Consider the following 20,094-nt stretch of genomic DNA (forward strand, 5'->3'; position numbering starts at 1 on the left):
CAGCAATTCTAAGGGTGGGGGTAAGTTGCTGGAGATGCAGACCAAAGCCAAGTGCATAGTAAACAAAATAGGAATTGGCCTCTGAGCTACACCCTCAGCCGCCATTTGTTAGATTTGAAACATAATGCATAAGAGTTATAGAAGTGCCTGTAAGTTAGTAAGCATCATAGAAATATCTTATAATGTTCTCTACTTCTAGTATATTTTCCATCCAGTCTCTGATATCAGTGTTACACTAGTATTTTATGTCATTCTGTTTCTTTGAGTTCTGTCATTTCTGGCCTTGTAAACAAATGCCTTATCTTATCTATTGTACCTCCAAACTAATAGTTCTGTTTAGACGGGCTACCTTTATATGTTGCAGGACTTCAATTTCTAAGTGAACAAGTCTGCTTGTCTATCTAGGTCCTAAATAATTAAAAATGTTGCTAATCTGATAGTAAAGTAGCTCATTAATAATGCCTTTAAACAGACTATTAACTCCCTGTTACAGAGACAGTATCTGGCCAGTGAGCTGGCTCAGTGGCCAAAAGTATGTGCAGCTAAGCCTTACAACCCATATTGTGGAAGGAGGTCTTCAAATTGTAGTTAGATCTCACAGGCACACGGTAGCACACACGTTGACGTGTGTATGCATGCATAACCTCTTGAATTCATAAAAAAGGACAGTATTTAGTAATATGATTAGCAATTAACTGATAAGTCTGTTACAGTCACTTGAAAGAGAAGTGTTTATACTGTATGCATATAGCTATGTGTTGGACACACTCCAAAGCATTCAGTGTTTCTTGAGTTGACTAGCAAGTGGCATTGTGTATACAATGCTGCTTTATGGGTTGATTTCAAACATCAGTTTGTTTCTTGGGTAGATTGTAAAATTCTAGCTCTAGGCTAACACATACACACAAGAAAAAAAACCTGTACAGAACTTGGGTCAGAAGGTAGGATAAAGGTATTTGCCGAAGGTCTCACGTGGTCTGACCTGTACATGTACACAAATAACAAAAACAATTCTTTGCTTTGTTTGTAGGAAGTGGAACAGCTAAGAATGGAACGCCTTCAGATTGATGAACAGCTGCGACAGATTGGTATGGGTTTCAGACCTTCTTCCACCAGAGGGCCTGAAAAAGAGAAAGGATATGCCACTGATGAAAGTACCGTCTCTTCTGTACAAGGTTCTAGGTCTTATAGTGGAAGAGGCAGAGGTCGTCGGGGCCCTAATTACACCTCCGGTTATGGTAAAAAGAACATTATTGTATTTCTGTACTAGTGTGTAGTAGTGGTTCTAGTTTAGATGCTGCATACATTTTCATACTAGCTCTGAGTTGTTTTTGAGGGTAAAGGTAATTCTCAGGTATATTATTGCTGTTTCATACTAGTGACAGGGAAAGATAGATAGCTTACAAACAGTTACATAATAAAGCATAATTTTAAGCTGGTAGTTCATAAAGAATATGTATAAAGAGTGGTATAGAGCCTGTGTTCTATATAGTGTGGTTTCATACATTCCCTATAGAATCCTAGTATGTACTGCTACCTATAAGAAAAACACAAATGAAAAATAAACTGATCACTAGATCAGTGTTACATACAATAAATCTTCAGTAGCTTTGAAATAGACTTTGCTGATTTGGCAGGTTTGAGAAAAAACACAAGTTTTTTCACCTTGTGTGCAACTATTTTATGTAGTAACATTTTGTGTAGCGACCTAAAGATGAAGGCTTATAAAGTCAGTTAATATTTTATAATGAACATCTTTATAAGCTATATTTTCACTTTAAAGCTGGGGCCTAACCTGGGTACGAACAAATCAGTGGATCCTGTAGCAGTTAACAGTTCTCTAATCTTAAATTCTTATTTATTCTTGTTTAGCTCTGGAGTTGTTCCTCTTTCTCCATTTGGACTGGATCTTAGCAGTGACCTGATCCTTCTGCCCATCCCTCCTCATTTCCTTCTCTGTTCTGTTACTCTTGTCTCCCTGTGTTCATCTTGTTTTGAGGAAATACTCTGAATGTAGGCCAAAATAGGAAGCATTTCCAGAAGGTAGAGATGAATGCAGATTTGCACCATGCAGGTTCAGATCCAGACTTGTTGTTGAACTGAGGAGGCTAACGATGCTAGAGTTGTACTCCTGTCCTAGCTTTCGTTTGTTGTACAGATGGAAGGCTAAGTATCTCTTCTCTTTAGTATTGTAACCTTTGATGCATTTTCATAAATACAGTATTGAAGTTTCTAAATAAAATTCTAAAAAAAGTATAAGATGGAGAATTGTAAGCTAATGCTATATTTTCAAAAGTGTGTTTAATACCAGTAATTAAATAGAAATCAGGTATATTTGCATTTTTAATTCTAAATTAACACATAATCAGATGTGACTTTTGATTGACTAGAATGAGAAAAGCCATTGAACAGCTTTGATTAGTGTCTGAGACCTTTGATTATTGATGACGGAGTCACTCTGGTAAATGGCTGAGGAGTAAATAATAGATGTATGGGGAAATGGCACAGGAACCTTCTGTGTTGGAAAACGCTGTACAGATCCTTCAGTAGATGGCAGACTGAACCTTTGTGGAACAAGAAACGTGTTTCTTGAAGTAACTTGAGAGACGAGAATTTGAATTACAGCTGTTCTTGTACCTATCAAAAGGACTTACAGTAGTAACTGTAACAAGCATTTACTAGTAGAACATGTATAAAGTTGTGCTAAATTTAGTTTGAATCTTGGAAGCTTATCACATCTTGGTTATGATAAAACATATTTAATGTAAGCTTTTATCACATGATGATTAAAATGATGGCAACCGTCTTGGCTTGGTAAGAGTGGTAGTTAGAAGTTGTAGGGTTTTGACTAAAAGGAAGTTGTGACTGAGTGTCATGGCTCATCTTTAAAAGCTTTTCTGGGTTTTCTTTGCTTGTATCCTGCTTGTACTTTACAAGATGGAGAGGTTAAAATGACTATATTGTTATCAGCAGAGCAGTAATGAATAACCTACAGCAACTTAGAGGTGTGGGTAGTACAGCTTTATCATTGTAAAGCTGACCATTGCCTTGTTGGGCTCACCTCATACATGTCACCTGGCTGCAGGTTTTGTTTTTTTTTTTTTGGGAAGTTTGACAGAACCTGATTGCTTGACATTTCCAGATTCTAGGGAACACATTTGTTTCCTCGCTTATGACCACCTACCTCTATTTTTTTTTTAAATGTCAGTGACTGACAGTTCTCATGCTGTCATCTTTATAACATGAGGAAGATTTAAAGGCCGATGAGATAAATAGTTGAGGACCACCTGGATATTTTAGGACAATCTCATCTCATGGTGCAACCTTACACTTGACTTTTTGTGATCATAAAACACCCAAGTATTAGCCCGTTTATCAACAACTTCTTGGCTTTTTGTAATGTTTGTCTCACAAAATAAATACTGGATTTATGTTAGTCATTTCCTTGCTTTTCTCCTTGGGTAAGATAAAATAGTTTCCTAAGCTTATCCACCTTTACATCTTAACACAGATTTGTTTCATTGTTCATGAAATGATTATTTTGACAGTTAGAGGATACAGTTAATGTTTTTGGCATTTGGACAAATAATTGTTAATGGGTACTTTATTCCTTCTATGAGGTTTTCATTCCAAACAAATACCTGAGAGTGAAAAATAAACTGGATTTTTTTTTCTAAACTTTTGTTATCTTTTCCTCTGTAATTTGTATTTGTAGAGTTCTTACTTTATTCCTGCACCTCATTACTTGTTTACTATCTAAGGAGTACTAGTGTTTTACTACTATTTGTAAATACTTATGGAGTTTAAATAGGTATTTCATGCAACAAATTCATATATCAAGGGGGAATTTTTGCACATTATGACACATTTGGGACACTGAGATTAAGTTTTGCCTTTTGACATATATACCAATTGTAGATCTATAGAGAAAAATACACGTGACATGCTAGACAAACAGTACTTTCAGTAAAATGTAATGTTTTCAGTTAAATTGTATAAATTTAGAAATCAATTTCTGAAAGGGATAATCATGTGGACTTCATTTCATTGGTCCTGTCTCTGTTCTATTAGTTGTTAGATAGTAGCTGTTTTCTCAGAAACATTAATGTTATACTAATCTGCGATAGCAGTAAATAAAACATTTTATATATATTAACTGACAAGTAAACTCCCAGCTATTAAGAAAGACTAGCAATTATAAGAACTGTTCTGATTTTAAAGATGTTAAAATGTGAGAGAAAAAAATACACACTGGAGTCAGTATTGATTAACACTATTGATTAAAACTTAAATTTTTCTGAATGTGATTAAATTTATCTTTAGGTATTAGATAACATTTGGTGTACTGATGATTTAACTATCAATTTAAAATGAGCAGAAACCTTGACATTAATTGCATTTTTATAGTGTACGCTTCCTCTAATTGTTAGTTGAATCTGATAATTGCATATTAAATTTAAAGTTTTTAATTTTGCTCTCTTTAGAGCAGTTACTATACTTATTTTAAATGATGCTCAGCAATGTTTTGAAAATTTTTAAGCATCTATATATGTGACCTAATTATTTTACATACTGTCTCTCTCTCTTTTTCCCCAAGGTACAAATTCTGAGCTGTCTAACCCCTCCGAAACAGAGTCTGAGCGTAAGGATGAGCTGAGTGATTGGTCATTGGCAGGAGAAGATGATCGAGAGAGTCGCCATCAGCGAGACAGCAGGAGACGCCCAGGAGGAAGAGGCAGAAGTGTTTCTGGGGGTCGAGGTCGTGGTGGACCACGTGGTGGCAAATCCTCCATCAGTTCTGGTAGTCTTTTACATACTATGTCTGCGTTCATGCTTTGTAAACAGTATAACCCTATAAGAATTACTTCCTCCCTCAGAGCCACCCATTTCTCAGAATTTGTGATTCTGCTTACTGTCTTAGAGAAAATAGTAGACTGTGTAGCAGTTAATAGAGACAAAGTTGTGTAGAGCAGTTCTGAGTAAAGGTTTCCATAGGAATATATAGGTTAGAACTTCCAGTTGGTTGTTGTCCTCTGCTTTGATAATCATATTTATCCCTTCCCATTTGGGGTCTTTGGTAATTAGGTAATATTTTCTTGTTTCCCAAGAATTCTTTGCTACAGTTTGAGGACAGAAAATGTAAATTCAATTCTGTTTTATTGAGAAATTGAACTGTAAAGAATATAGAGGGACTGGAAAGGTGGCTCAGCAATTAGGAACAGTTATTGCTATTGTAGAGTAGGGAGCTAGGCTCCTAGCACCCACTGTGGGTTGCTCATAGCCCTGCAACTCCAGCTCAGTGGGATCTGATGCCCTCTTGTGGCCTCTGGGCACACCACATGTTCATAAATACAGTGTAGAGATGCAGTCATATATGCAAGCATCTGTTCGCTGTGGTAATTGGATTTTTTTTTTTTACCATGGAGTGGTATTGTTTCTAGAATGTTCTTTCTGAGCAAATGAGTGTTATTACTTACATGTCCTTTAAGAAGGTCATACTTTATAATGATTAAATATCTCATTTTAAATATTTTAAAAATATTTAAATCCTTTAAAATATTAGTCTTTGCATATTAAAGCCAGGCCGTTGTGGCACACACCTTTAATCCCAGCACTCAGGAGGAAGAGACAGGTGGATCTCTGTGAATTCAAGACCAACCTGGTTTTACAGAGCAAGTTCTTGGAGAGCCAGGGCTACACAGAGAAACTTTGTCTCGAACCTCCACCCCCACCTCACCCCAGAAAAATCCAAATATGTTAACATACAAACAATGAAACAAATCAGCATAAAATGAAGGGAAGTGTATTTAGCTCCAATTGTTTCCCAATTTTTATTGGGTCCTAAGTTTAGTTTTATTTAGGAAAGTTTAGCTTAGTCTTTTAAGGGAAGTAATTTTTTTTATTAAAATGTATACTACATGCTGTTACTATTATACAATTTTATTTTGTGGAACTGCAAAATAAATGTATTTTACGTAGTGTTTATAATTAATAGATAAACTTAGTATCTTTTGCAAAGATTCTAGCTGTTACCAAAGGAAACTTAGGAGTAATAGTGATTAGGTGAATTTCTTCTGTAATTTGAATGTTGGAAGTAGATGCACATAGGAAGACAAGTGTTTTTCTTTTCATTTGTATCTCGAAACCATTCTTTTTAACTCCACTCTGCTTCGTTTTTAGAGTTAGAATACAAGTTAACATCTGTTTCATTGTCCTTTTCATAACCAGTTACTAGTTCAGCCTGGTTTAGCTTGTGACACCTCTGTAGTATTGTTTTGGTTGTTTCAGTTTATAGTTAGCTGATTTTTCTTTGGTCTTGGGTGCAGATGCTGAATTTTATTTGGAAATAATTGGGTAGCAGCAGTCACCTTAAAGTTGTAAAGAGAAACAAAAGGCTCTCAGATTCACTACATAGTAGCTGAACATTATTCTTCATTTTTATTTTTATTTTTCTATCCTCTGGGTAGGATTATCTTGAGTGTGAATGTCAGAATTAGATAGTACCATATTTTCTGATATAGTTATCCTTCAGTATCTATGGGGGATTGGTCTCAGTAACCCCCACAGATTTTTTTTTAAATCCTTAATGAAAGGTGATACAATATTAACACATCATCTGTGCACACTGTTCTATATCATCTCTAGATTACCTGTGTCTCCGAAAATGCCATGTAAGTAATTTGTATTTATTTGAGGGACAGTAGTAAGAAAAAAATTATGTAGGAAAAAAAACTATGTGTTTAATACAGATACATCCCCTTCTATAGTTTTATGTGAGGATGTAGAGGGCTAACTATTTGTAAAACAATTCAAAGGAAACATTACCAAGCTAATAAATAACCTTTTGCTTTATTTACAATTTTTCATTCCCATTAAAATTTTATTTAATCACCTTGATTTTCAGATAAATTAGTAATAACAAGAAAACATTTTTTATTTCAGGCCTATATTTTTATTGGGGGGTATTAAAGTTTATTTACAATTAGTTGATGTAGTTCAGTAGATCAAGCATTTTAAGTGCAGTCCTCTTAAATGACTATTTCTTGCCTCTGACATGAATATAGTGCTCAAAGATCCAGACAGCAATCCATACAGCTTACTTGATAATACAGAATCAGATCAGACTGCAGACACTGACGCCAGCGAATCTCATCACAGTACTAACCGTCGTAGGCGGTCTCGTAGACGAAGGACTGATGAAGATGCTGTTCTGATGGATGGAATGACTGAATCTGATACAGCCTCAGTTAATGAGAATGGGCTAGGTATGTAAGCATTGAGGGAAAAGGTGTGTGTGTGTGTGTGTGTGATTGTATTATACTGGTAATAGACGAGGCTTTTTGTTTTTTAAGTATGCAATTCACAAGTGATTTTTCAGTCTTTAAATGAGGGAGATAACTTTCTTGTCTTGGGTGTCTAGTTTTCCTATTTGTCAAACTATCAGAAACTGGGAGGATTAATTAAAGTGCCCTTTTATACTGTTAAATCAGTACAAATACTCAGTTGATCTTACTGTCCACAAACAAAACTAGCACCCCCTTTTAATAATTATGGTACATTTGGGGAGATGCATAGTGTGAGCATTTATTATTAAGGGGATAAAATGTCATTAACTTTGAAACTCAAAATATGTTGGAGAGAAATCTTTTTCTGAATGATGGTAGTTTCAGTTACATAAGACAGTTTGCTTTATTATGAGTTAATGCCCTTAATTTCCAGAGAGGAATGCTTTATGCTACAAAAGTGTATATAATACTTTGTTGATATTGTATGCTTTACCTTTGACGTTTAATTAAAAGTTTCTCTTTCCTTTTCTTATATAAGGAAAGAAGTTTTTTGTTTGTTCTTTTTTGTTTTGTTATTTTTTTTGCCAGAATAGTTGATGGTAAACTTTGCAATTACAGATGATAGTGAAAAAAAACCCCAGCGACGCAATCGTAGCCGCAGGCGTCGTTTCAGGGGTCAGGCAGAAGATAGACAGCCAGGTAACTTGAGTGGGCCTGTTGGTGTCAGGTCACAAGCATGAAAAAAATGTCATGTGTCTGCATTCTAAATATAGTTACATGTTCACATGTGTGTATATACATTCAGAATTTGCATTGCATAAGCTATTCAACTAATGACACTGCTAAGACAATGCATTCTTCCTTCACAGTATCAATGTTTAGTATCCAGTCTAAGTGAACTAATGTTGTGTCTTAATTTCTTACATGGAAATACTTCCAAGACTTTATTCATTTGGCAGTATTCCTCAAACTTAAGGTGGGGACTGCCATTGCAGGGGCTGTTGTATGAATTGTGTTTGAGGTTGATTGGCAAAACTAGGCAGTTTCTGCATGGTGCCTGCTTTTACTATATCTAGATTGGGCGCCTCATTGTGGTGGGAATTACAATACTCAAAATTTAAAAACAAAATGTAGAAGTGTCTTTTTTTTTTTTCTTAAAAGAGGATGCATGTTAATGTTTTTGTGTTATCGTAGTGTGATGTGTTTTCCTTTACACATACTAATCATTCAAATAGTATTTACTTAGTTTCATTCAATATTTTATGTTGTCACAAGTTTTGGTAACTGGAAAGAATCATGTTTGCTATGTCTATATTTTGAACACAATTCATTTCTTATTGTACAGAGAATCACTGTATATTCACCATGAAGAAATTGTGTGCAGTAGAAATAAACCCCTTTCAAACCAATCAATTTTTGCATTCTTTCCAAAACATGTATTTTCATGTGTTTCCCCCCAAATAATGTAAATTGTAAATCTTTTGAGTATAGAGGTTACAGAGACAGTAGGGAAGTCTAGGTAAGGGCATTAATTCCCATTCTGAAGAGTTCATGTTTTAAAGATAGATGAACATATAAAAAATAATAAAACACTATTGAAGAATTTGTTTTCCTTTTATATTTCTTCTTCCCCTTAATGTTAGAACTGTGTTTTAACTTGAAGAGGTCAATGAATTTCAGTTTTGAAGGTGGCACAGCAGTGAATATTTTCTAGCCCTACTTTGTAAATAAGAAAATCCAGGCTATCAATATGGGCTTATTAACCTGGACTACATTTCAACATAATTTAACCCCCAGTGATCATGGTCAAGTGTGCAGACATAAAAATATCAGAACAGGATTTCTTCTAAGTTAGATGATTTTGAACGGAATTCACTGAAATGACTAATTTGGAGTTTTGATCATTTGACAGTAATGTGCTATTGCATACTGTATCTGATCCTGTTTTCACTCTTCTTTGGAACCATTGTGTTTCCTCTTACCAAATTCCTTTATTTCCAGTTTATTTCACAGTTTCTTCGTGCCCCAGCAAGGGAGACAGCCCCCACACAAAGTTGATAGGTGTTTTTCCTTTTCATAGAATTTCTAGCTGCTCTTAGTTGTATATAAATTATCCGTTGAGTGGTCTTTCCTGTGCTTAAACACTATAGTGGTGTCAATTGAATTCCAGGGTGCTGATTATGCCACAAAATTGTCTATAGTTTTTCCTTGAAATTTCAATTTTTATTGAAATTTAAGGGGCTGTATTCCATAAGAACTATAAAACAAGTTACTTAACTGGCTCCTTTTGTTTGTGGGCAAGGAACAGAATTAAGTGCTGCTTAGCTTTGGAATCACAGCTACATCAAAATTTTCATTTTATGTAGGGGTAGGTGAAAGGCTCTAAGAACTGTTTGCACACATTTCCATTGAGCAATATCTGCAGCAACCTCTTGAAGTAGATGCATTCCTTCAGGTCACTGAGGTCTGCACTATGAAAACAAAATACTCATTGGCGTGTCCCCTACCCATGGTTACAGTCATTCTCATGACAGTTCTGTTGCCCTGTAGAGTACACAAAATGAGTAGATTATACTCCTCTCCCAGAGTATTGCTAAACATGTTTATAAATTTCTTAAAAGAGATTTTAAAATGAGGAGCCATTTAAAGGCTTCAGAATGAGCATACTGAATTCCTTATAATTTGGAAGGAAAGCAGTTTTAGATTTGAAATGTCTGTAGTTTTCTAATAAATCTTGATTCAAGATGCTTATAAGGTAATGAATTACTAGAGAGTTCTTCAGTCTTAATGTTAGCACATGAATTATTAAGATGAATGAATTGTAAAAGACAATTCAGCCTTTTAGTAAGTGATTTAATTTAATGGGCTAATTAGATTTATAATGGTCTTCTCCCCAGACATGGTGGCTTTATATAATGTAAAATTGACTTGTTTTTAATTTTTACAAATTGGGGTTTTTCTTAAAACTAGTCTGTGATAGAAAATAATTATGTAAAATTAAGTATTTTGAGTTTCAAGTCCTGAGGCCAGTGCATGATACTAATAAACAAAGGTCATTTATTAGCATGATAGTTTACTCTGTTTCCTAATTCGTTCCTAATGTGATTATCTTATGTTTAAGACCTAGCAAGAGAACAACGCTGATGAGACAGCATCTCTGTATTTATTTACTCTGTTCTTTTCCCACCCTTGACAAGTGTCTAACCACATTAGGATTGTGATTTATTGTCTTAGTCTGCCTATACTTCTTAAAATCTGAACATCAGATAGATTAAATGCTGTCTAGCATGAAATGGTAGGAAGGAACCACAAAACACCACAATTCAACATCTTAATTGTGCTGTTTTTCTTGGGCCAGAAGAACAACCAAAAAACATAAAACATAAAAACTTTTAACCATCCCATCATGATTAGTGCCAACATTGCCCCCCCCCAACACATACATTAATGGTTGCAGACACCACCCTGTACTTAGAACACTGCCCTGCAGTACTTGTGGTGGGTTGCTACACCAAATTTGTCCCAGTCTTAGACTCAACCAAGAGATAGCTGGATTCTTGGGAAAAAGGACTTCAATCTAGATTTCCTCAAGTTCCAGCTAAATTTTAAAATCATAGGCACATTTTTCCAAGCTATGTTTTTGTTCAGAGGTGGGTACCCAGCGTAAATTTTTGAAATTGGGTGACCCACCATTAGTTTACTTTAATAGTGAAATTACTCTTTATCCATAATAAAATTTAGAAATATTTTTCAACACCTGTAATTTTTTTCTCATCTTTAACAGTCACAGTTGCAGATTATATTTCTAGAGCTGAGTCTCAGAGCAGACAAAGAAACCTCCCAAGGGAAACTTTGGCTAAAAACAAGAAAGAAATGGTAAGGAGAATTTAACCTGTAGGGTTTTTTTTTTAATTATTATTTCCGTATTGTTTAGATTTATTTATTTTTTATTTATTACTGTATGGTCACTTGTTTCCCCTAAAAGATAATATTTAAAGAAGATCCTTGGTTCTATCCCAGGCCCTGATGAATGAAGATAAATATATATGCATGCTTGAGCGTGAGACACTTGCCAGATAGCACGTCATCATTTACTTGATTTGCTATATACCTCTTGTCAGTAGTGGGAATAGACCCTTTAAGTTACAATTCTTTTAAATGTTTTCAGTGATTAATACATAAATGGGAGTTTCAGAAAGGTGAGTAAAATGGGTGATTGTTGTTTACCCTATTGTATTGACTGCTTACACCATTTATATGGTGAACTCTCCACTGGTTTAAAATAATACTAGTACAGGTTTCTTTCAATAGTGCAGGTGCTTTTTGTGATATGGGCACTCATAGGTACTAGAGATGTTGTAGTTTAAAAACCCCGAAACTGGGATGCATTGGTATTTGTTTTAAATTTAAAATGCTTTCTGTATGACATATGAAAGTTATCTTTTTTTTTCTTTAAAGTAATGTTTATGTAGTTATTTTCTTCCTCAGCTACAGATTTCTTTATAAAGATGTTGAAAAGTTGTCTCCCTTTGACAGGCAAAAGATGTGATTGAAGAGCACGGTCCTTCAGAAAAGGCAATAAATGGTCCAACAAGCGCTTCTGGCGATGAAATTCCTAAACTACCGCGTACTCCAGGAGAAGAAAAGACTAAGAACTTAAAAGAAGAAAGCACTCAAGAAGCAGCAGTCCTGAATGGTGTTTCATAACTGAAGGAAGTTCCTAGTTTACAGTTCTTTTACATTACAGTTACAATAGTGCTTGTACAAGCTTGCCAAAGATAGAATATGGATCGCCAGTCTTACATCGCACTTTCAGTTCCTCCATTTGGAATTCAGAAAGGGGAGGGATCCTGAAGAAATCATATGTTAAACATACTTTGACACCTACTGTGTTAAAAATATATCATCAGATGTGCCTTGAGAATAGTATATGTAACATTAAAAAAAGTTGCTGGCTATAGGAAATGTTATTTTGTTTTCAAAATATGGCAGAGATGGGGGGAGGTGGGTGGGGTGGGGTCCCAAACGTAATATTCTTTATGAAAGCATTAGCTGCTTTTGTTACATTTTTAATAATATGCAACCACTTCTTCACCTGAGGAAAACTAGAATGAAGCAGTTTAAAAATATTTTGCACTGAATTGTAATTTTCTTCATTAGTTTAGTCTGGAAACTGGTCTGTTACGTGTTTTTTAAATGCTGTTTGTAGAGGCAAGTCTGCAGACCACTGGAATACATATGTTAACTCATCTGCAGGGACACTGGGTGATATTGGCAGTGACTGTTCTACATTGAGGCTTTGTTTGGTTTATTTATTAAAGTGTACAGTATTTAAAGAAATCAAACATAGCTTTAGTTGAAACACTAAGCTGATTAGTCATGTCCATTCAGACATAGCCTGAACTACTGAAAAGATAATTTCCAGAGGGTTTATTCTGTATAAACTACATGTTTAGTCTTCAGTAGAGTATCTTTCACATTTTCTTCCCACCTCCTTTTTTCCCCTTTTTTTCCCCTCTTTTTTGATTTTGGTTGTTTGATGTGCAATATGTTTTTGTATGCAGGTAGTAAATAAACTTTGATCTTCCATTTGCTGATTTTAACTTTCTACTTTTTATGCCAATTGTTTTAAAGCAGTAGGACTACTTCACAGGCCTAGAATAGAGAGCGTTATTGGATTGCTTTTCAAAAGCATTTATTCTGCCTCAGATCTAGTATTAAAATGCTAATTGCTTAATCATTTTGTCATGAACCCTCTAAAGTCTTAACACTTAAAAATTTGGCTGTTAAATGGTTTAGAAAATACATGTCTTTGCTGTTGGAGAAACCTCTTCATATTAAATCCTAATCAAAAGCAAGTTGTGGAAGATATGGGAGGCAGAAGATAGCATTTTACTTTTGCCTTTATTTCTTTATTAAAAAACTTTTTAACATATGGTAAGCAGTTTTTACGTAATAGGCCAATAATGTGCTTTTTGATTGACAAGGAAATGATTTTGAAGGTTCTCATACCAGTGACTGAAAATCAGTAATTAATTAAAAATATTCAGAAGACTTAATTTTATGAAGAGATTTTTTTCAGATGGAAGTTTAACGATAAATGTGTATTTCTGTGGTTGTTGATCAAATGAATTATTTGTGGACTTAGGATTTTGCTCCATGTGTTACATAGACTGCTGGAAGTACTTTAATTTTGTCATTGGAAATTTTTTATGTGCATAATTTGTTAATTATGTTCATAAAAATCTTGAGCTTGTTTTATAAATGAACTGAGGGATAATTCACATATAGTTACAAATGGACAGTTTGCTCATCAGTATGTGTAGCCATAGCCTATCACATATATTCTAATTGAGCTTGATAGTAGATTTTTTTTTTAACTCTTTAGTAGTTCTGATAATAGAACTTTTAAGTGAAATTCTTGCACTTTGTATACCAGATGAAATAACCATAACCTCATTTTGAAAAAAGTTTTGAAAACAAGTTAAATAATTGGCTTCTTAATTACTTAGTTCTGTGTACGTGGGTCACAGATTTAACTCTGAAGTATTGGACAAAGAATTTTGTGTCTGATGGGAATTGGTGTTTTACCACTATGCTACATCCCTAGCCCACAAAGAATTTTAATTCCCAAGCTGCTAAAAATCAAGTATTGATGAAATAGTTCTTTAGGATAAGAGCTGAGATTTCATTACCTGAAAATAACCACCCAGTGACTTGCCCTTTAAGACTCCGGCACTAAAGAACTGTCAGGTTTTTTTTTTTTTTTTTTTTTTTTTTTAATTGCAGATAGCTTGGTCAGAGTTTTATATAGTGTTAGTGAAAATTCACCTCCCCAGAGGTAACAGGTTGATTCAGGTTGCTTTTGGTACTTTGGTGCTGCTACCTTGGTTAGATTATGAGCGGGAGTCTGTGCTCTAGCACATACTACAAAACGTGAACTCAAAAGTATATTCTGAAAGGTTTTGGCAGCTCAAAGCACTGAAGTATGGAGACCCATGAGGTACACATAATTTTGAACTGAATGTGAAGCAGGAGTTGAGATTATGTGAGGGGCAAAAATGATCTGGTTTCCTGATTCATTGGGGTGGGGGATAAAGTAAGGATTCTGGGATACTTGTGCACCCTACCCACCAAAAGTGCAAGCAAGGATGCAAAAAAAAAAAAAGAAAAAGAAAAAGAAAAAAAATTCTTAGTTCTAAAGTTTTCATGTGGAACTGAGCAGCATGTCAGTCCAATGAGTTCTTGGGAAATTACCCGAGGTGCTGGTCAGACAAAGGCAAGGGATTTTGCTGAAATTAGTTTTGTTTTTTTTGTTTTTTTTTTAAGTACAGATGATAATACTTGGTAAGCTGAAGAAATCAATAGTGAGGCACTGAGTCTGAAGTGAGAAACCGTAAATGGTTTACTCTTGAGTCCTAGCACCGTTAATCCAGAGTGATTGCTGTAGCTGACTATGATTTGACTTGGGCATTTTAACCCGAGGAAACTCTGGAGAAGTTGATATGTCTGTCCTCTGCAGACATTCCAGTTTTCTTGTGGCTCAAATAATTAGGATTCTTAAAGACTAAGTCTGTGGTATATGTATGCTAAGGGAAAGCAAATGGGAAACTGACCATAATGTGTGAAGACATGGGTCTTGTCAGTAAAGGAACATCACATTTGTACCTAGAATTTTGTAGAGTTTGAAAAGGATGGTATGTTTTTTAAATCTTATTCCGTCTTAATTTGCTTTTTTATGGCTTGGATTCTCCCATATCAACTCATTACCTCCTAACATTTTTAATTGGGGTGTTATAATTGCTCCTAACCTTTTTAAAATGGTAAGAGTTTGGGTTTAATCTGTTGGAATTAATTCCAGTTGGATACACCTAATCTTTGAACAAGTGGTATTAACTTGAAAGTATGTACTGCTGGTTGAAACACACCTGTAGATTAGGGTTGTTATTTCATTGTAAATTATTACTCTTAGGGAGTCAAAAATGACCAACTACTGATAGTTTTTTGTTAACCCAATTATATGTTTTAAGTAAAAAGCACTAGAAATTTAGTAAGAGGTTGGTGTCCATTAAAGCTGGATGATAGAGGCACATGTAATCTGTAATAAAGTAATACCTTTTTAAAAAATTCCACTTTTGATGATACTGGGAATTGAACCCAGGAGCCTATAGAAGAAGTACTTTGAAACAGTTGTATCCTTAGCTTTTCTTCCTGCCTTAGGTCCAGCATTTCTACCTGGCTGTACAGATTTATTTAAACGTTGACCAGGTTTGGCCTTCACTTCTGAGTACTTGAGAGTACAGGCAGATCTGACCGTGATTTCCCACAAACCACTGTCTTATTCTTCTAAAATTTGAGATGTTATAGATAAAAAGCATATCATTAGGAGCCATTGTGTCTGTTCTGTATGTAAGGAGTTAGGAGTAACATTTTAACCGTATGTCCCAAAACCTTGAGAGTATGAAAATACTTACAGTGGTGTGTGTTGGGTATGTCCATTCCTTACATTCCAGTTAGGCTCAACTCAAAAGAATTCCTTCTGACACAGCCTGGCAGCCCTAAGTCAACTCAAAAAGAATTCCTTCTGACACAGCCTGGCAGCCCTAAGTAGCATGTATATCATTTACTCCACTGCTACACTTCGTAGATTCTTAACTTTCTCTGTATTTTGGTAGTTGTATCTTAATGAATTCTAAAATTACTCTGTTTACTAATCTTGCAGTTTGAAACCATTTTTAGCAAACAAAAGCTTTCTACTAGGCATAAACTAGTTCATATTTATTGCCTGAACCTTATATTAATTTGGATGTCTATGTGGGTTCTGGAGTAAATTCAGGTTGCCAGGCTGGCCCCAAGTACCTTCAACCAGTGAGCCATCTTGCCTAGATTTGTTGCTTTTAAGCAAAGTTATTTTTAATCCCACCACCAAGGACTACTATTATGGTAGCATGTGTTAACAGGTTCCAGATTATACCATAACAGGACTTGCCTGTCATTGGGTCACAGGGATTGAGAGAAGCACCAACATCCCATTTCTGCCTCAGCACAGTAGAACTGTGGGCATTGATGTTTCCTGTACTCAGGGTTACTTGCTCTAGTGTTCTTAGCCATTGAGTATATTAAATATATTTTAACATAGCGTGTGATTTATGTGCTGTTCTTTGAACTTGAGTTATGTAAATTCCTCATAACTTAGAAGGGTGACGGCATTTAATTTCAGGTTTCTGAATTGAAAACTCACCTTTATATAGGTCATTACCAGAAAAAGATGTTATGAATTCACATATACGAGAGTACTGTGGTCTAGATAGTAATTTTTACTAACACTTATTTGAGGTGAAACATTGCCTTGTTTATTTTAATCGTTTGTGTGTAAGGTTTCAGGTAGGAGATATTCAAAGGTTTACAGGATTGCAGTAACAGGTTTAGGGTTTTGCCTGGATTTTTTTTTTTTTTCCCCAATACATTTTTTGTAAGTGGGATGCTTGTGCCATGAGACACTTGGAGGTCAGGATATCTCGGGGGATGTTTATTCCATCAACTCTGAAGTAACTGAGCTTGCCAGGCTTGCAGCAAGTGGCCTTAACCCACTGAGCTATTTACTGACTCTAAGTTTTACCTTGTAATTTCCCCTAGTACTTCTCAGTGGTTCAGAATATACAGGTGTAAAGGGTCTTAGATAACTAACTTCTGGAATAGTAGTTTACAAAATTTGACAGTATCATTTTTGTATCAATGCTTCCTTAAGTACTCTTGTCATTTGGAGAATGCTCGAAGGCAAGATTTGCTAAAAATCCACCGTTGCCAAAGATGATTGACTTTCAGGACTACTTGGTCTACTTGGCATTATCAAAGAAGTACAATTTCTAAAGACAGTGAGCTAGGGCTTCTGTCCTAGCAATGTCAACACCAAAGGCAAGCTGTGGACAGAAAATCAAAGTATAAATGAACATGATAAACTGGGAAAGACAAGTCCAGGGTTCAGTCATTTCATTAGCTAATCGCTTTGCTCTTCATAGAAGAAAATTTTATTCCATTTATCCTCCTGTCTATAGACTTGCTCAAAGCTACCTAGGGTCTGGGGACACAGCTGTCAGTAAAGTGCTTTCATGAAAGTGTGATCCCCACATTAAAATCAGATGTTGGAGTACAGGCTTATAATCCCAGCACTGGGAACGTGGAGACAGATTGTTGGGGTTCAGGGGTGTCGTCCCAATGAAACCCTCTCAGAAACAAAGCTGGATGGCTCCTGAGCAAAAACATTCAGGCGTGATATCTGGTGATATCTTAGCCTTATTGTCTGATTCCTGTGGCCCCAAGTTTAGGCTATTGCTTTGCCACTGATCTGCTCCTGACCCTTTGTCTCCCTTTATAGTACCTGATAAATGAATGTTGGCAAGTGCTTGCCTAGCTTATGGCAAAACAGTCCAAACCTCGACACCTTATATGTGTGTGTAAACAATTGGATGCTTAGCAAGTATCACCAAGAAACATGCTTAAATGATTGGATTAGAACTGTGAAAGGTTAACTACAGAAGTTAGGGGCGTGGAAGTGTAAATATGAAAAGAAACAGGTTTTCCCACTCAGCCTTGTCTCCTTGGACATGTTACTTCACTAAACCTTGGTTTCCTTGTGTTAAACACATAGTAGTTGAGATATACTAAGAGTGCTTAACACAACACAGGAGGCTTTAAGCACTTAGAAAAAGAGCATGGAGAAGGCACTTTTACAGATCCTATACCTAAGAGCCCTTACATGTATGACATTTAAACGTTACACCTAGAGCTTTCAATGAAATACAGATTCTTCAGCTTGAAAAAGGTAAGCCTAGAGAAAATAAACATTACTATCAGTGAATGGTTGTGCTCCTTAGTATATGAAAGGCTTTCAATGCTTTGGTGCCTGTCTTCTTTTTTTTTTTTTTTTTTTTTTTTTTTGATTTTTCGAGACAGGGTTTCTCTGTGTAGTTTTGCGCCTTTCCTGGGACTCACTTGGTAGCCCAGGCTGGCCTCGAACTCACAGAGATCCGCCTGGCTCTGCCTCCCGAGTGCTGGGATTAAAGGCGTGCGCCACCACCGCCCAGCTGGTGCCTGTCTTTAACAGGCATGCACAGCATTTGACACTCAAAGGTACTTGTGCCTACAGTGTTCTGTCCTTTGCAATTAATGGGCGACTGCTCGGGGGCATGTTGTAATACTACTTGTTTTCCAAAATCTGCTTTTAAATCTAACCAAACTCTGCTTTATTATTGTCCATAGAAACATTTACCATTTTTATTTTGTATATATGGGTGTCTTGCCTGCATGTATGTCTGTGCACCATGTGTGCAGGCTGTGCCCAGGGAGGCCAGAAGATGTTATCAGATCCCCTGGAACTGGAGTTATAGGTGGTTGTGAACTGCTATGTGGCTTCTAGGAATCAAACTGGGTCCTCTAGAAGAGCAGACAGGGCTTAGTGAATGAGCCATCTTTAGAGCTCTGAAACATTCTTTTATTATTAGTTAAAATGGCCAGATAAAAGGTTAATACTTTGGATTATAAACAATATTTTAGATACCCTCATCTGTGGATTCTTTAAGTGCATTGACCTGCTTGCTAACATAAAACCCACATCACTTAACATGCATTGCTGATCATTTCTAATACCATGCCTTCAGGTATGAGTGCTTTGTATTGGTCGTTTCTCTAATCCTCTTAACTGTAGTGGTGTAGTGCTGTGTCCTTCAAAACAAGAAAAGGCTGTATATGCCAAAGTTAAGCTGTAGTGCTTCTGACTTTAACATTAATGAAGCAAGAAATATATTAAATAAGTCATGTTTGCCGGGCGGTGGTGGCACACGCCTTTAATCCCAGCACTCGGGAGGCAGAGCCAGGTGGGTCTCTGAGTTCGAGGCCAGCCTGGGCTACCAAGTGAGTTCCAGGAAAGGCGCAAAGCTACACAGAGAAACCCTGTCTCGAAAAACAAAAAAAAAAAAAAAAAAAAAAAAAAAAAAAGTCATGTTCAAAGAGAGGCATGTGCCTAGAAGCTCACAAGAACCTGTTCCACTAGGAACACAATCTGCATTTGCCAGTTTAGTGTCATGGTGACTTCACAAAACATAACTGCTGTGAAGAATGAACTGTAGTGGGCTGGAGAAATGGCTCAGTGGTTTAAGAGCACTGGGTGCTCTTCCAAAGTACCCAGGTTCAATTCCCAGCACCCACATGGTAGCTCACAACTGTAACTCCAGTTCTAGGAGAGCCGATGCCCTCATACAGACATATGTGCAGGCAAAACACCAATGCAAATCAAAGAAATTTTTTTAAAAAGTGAATTGAAGCTGGGTGGTGGTGGTACACACCTTTAATCCCAGCACTCAGGAGTCAGAGGCAGGTGGATCTCTGTGAGTTTGAGGCCAGCCTGGGCTACAGAGTGAGTTCTAACAAAGGTGCTAAAGCTACACACAGAAACCCAGTCTCAAAGCCCCCCCCCCCCCCAAAGTACCTCATCAGGACCTGGCCTCTTCCCTAATGTGACCAGGTTTGGGAGACTTACCTTGTCACACTCAGACTTTTAGCGCTTACTTATAAGGACTTTGAGCAAGGGTACAAAAATAATCCAGAGCTATTTGCTAGTAATTACTGTTATCGTCTACTATTAATCCCCTTAGTGCCCTTGACCACATTCAGACAGCACGTTGTTAACCTCTGCATGCTCTGATTAACTGAAAGTTGAGGCAGTGAAGTGCTGACAGGATTAAATGCTACAGGGACCACCAGCTAGGGATTGTACCTCCTGACCTAAGTCCTTACATATTTGAATGTTGGA

At 36.2% G+C, this 20,094-nt stretch overlaps 1 protein-coding gene across 6 annotated transcripts in view; it reads left to right on the plus strand.

Annotated features, from left to right (window-relative positions):
* Positions 1-13,340, plus strand: part of Fxr1 (FMR1 autosomal homolog 1) — a 54,729-nt gene extending 41,389 nt beyond the window's left edge. The window contains exons 12-18 of one of the 6 annotated variants that reach the window (XM_028872682.2): positions 1,031-1,088; positions 1,176-1,238; positions 4,598-4,801; positions 7,065-7,265; positions 7,905-7,985; positions 11,071-11,162; positions 11,823-11,993. In XM_028872682.2, coding sequence (XP_028728515.1) covers positions 1,031-1,088; positions 1,176-1,238; positions 4,598-4,801; positions 7,065-7,265; positions 7,905-7,985; positions 11,071-11,162; positions 11,823-11,993 — 870 coding nt within the window. Of the gene's footprint in view, positions 1-1,030; positions 1,239-4,597; positions 4,802-7,064; positions 7,266-7,904; positions 7,986-11,070; positions 11,163-11,822 lie in introns of all 6 variants that reach the window. The other 5 variants (XM_028872680.2, XM_028872683.2, XM_028872681.2 and 2 more) reach the window with 5 other exon arrangements.
* The last annotated feature ends 6,754 nt before the right edge of the window (positions 13,341-20,094 follow it).

This window comes from Peromyscus leucopus, chromosome 6 (assembly GCF_004664715.2).
Source record: "Peromyscus leucopus breed LL Stock chromosome 6, UCI_PerLeu_2.1, whole genome shotgun sequence".
Classification (NCBI taxonomy): domain Eukaryota; kingdom Metazoa; phylum Chordata; class Mammalia; order Rodentia; family Cricetidae; genus Peromyscus; species Peromyscus leucopus.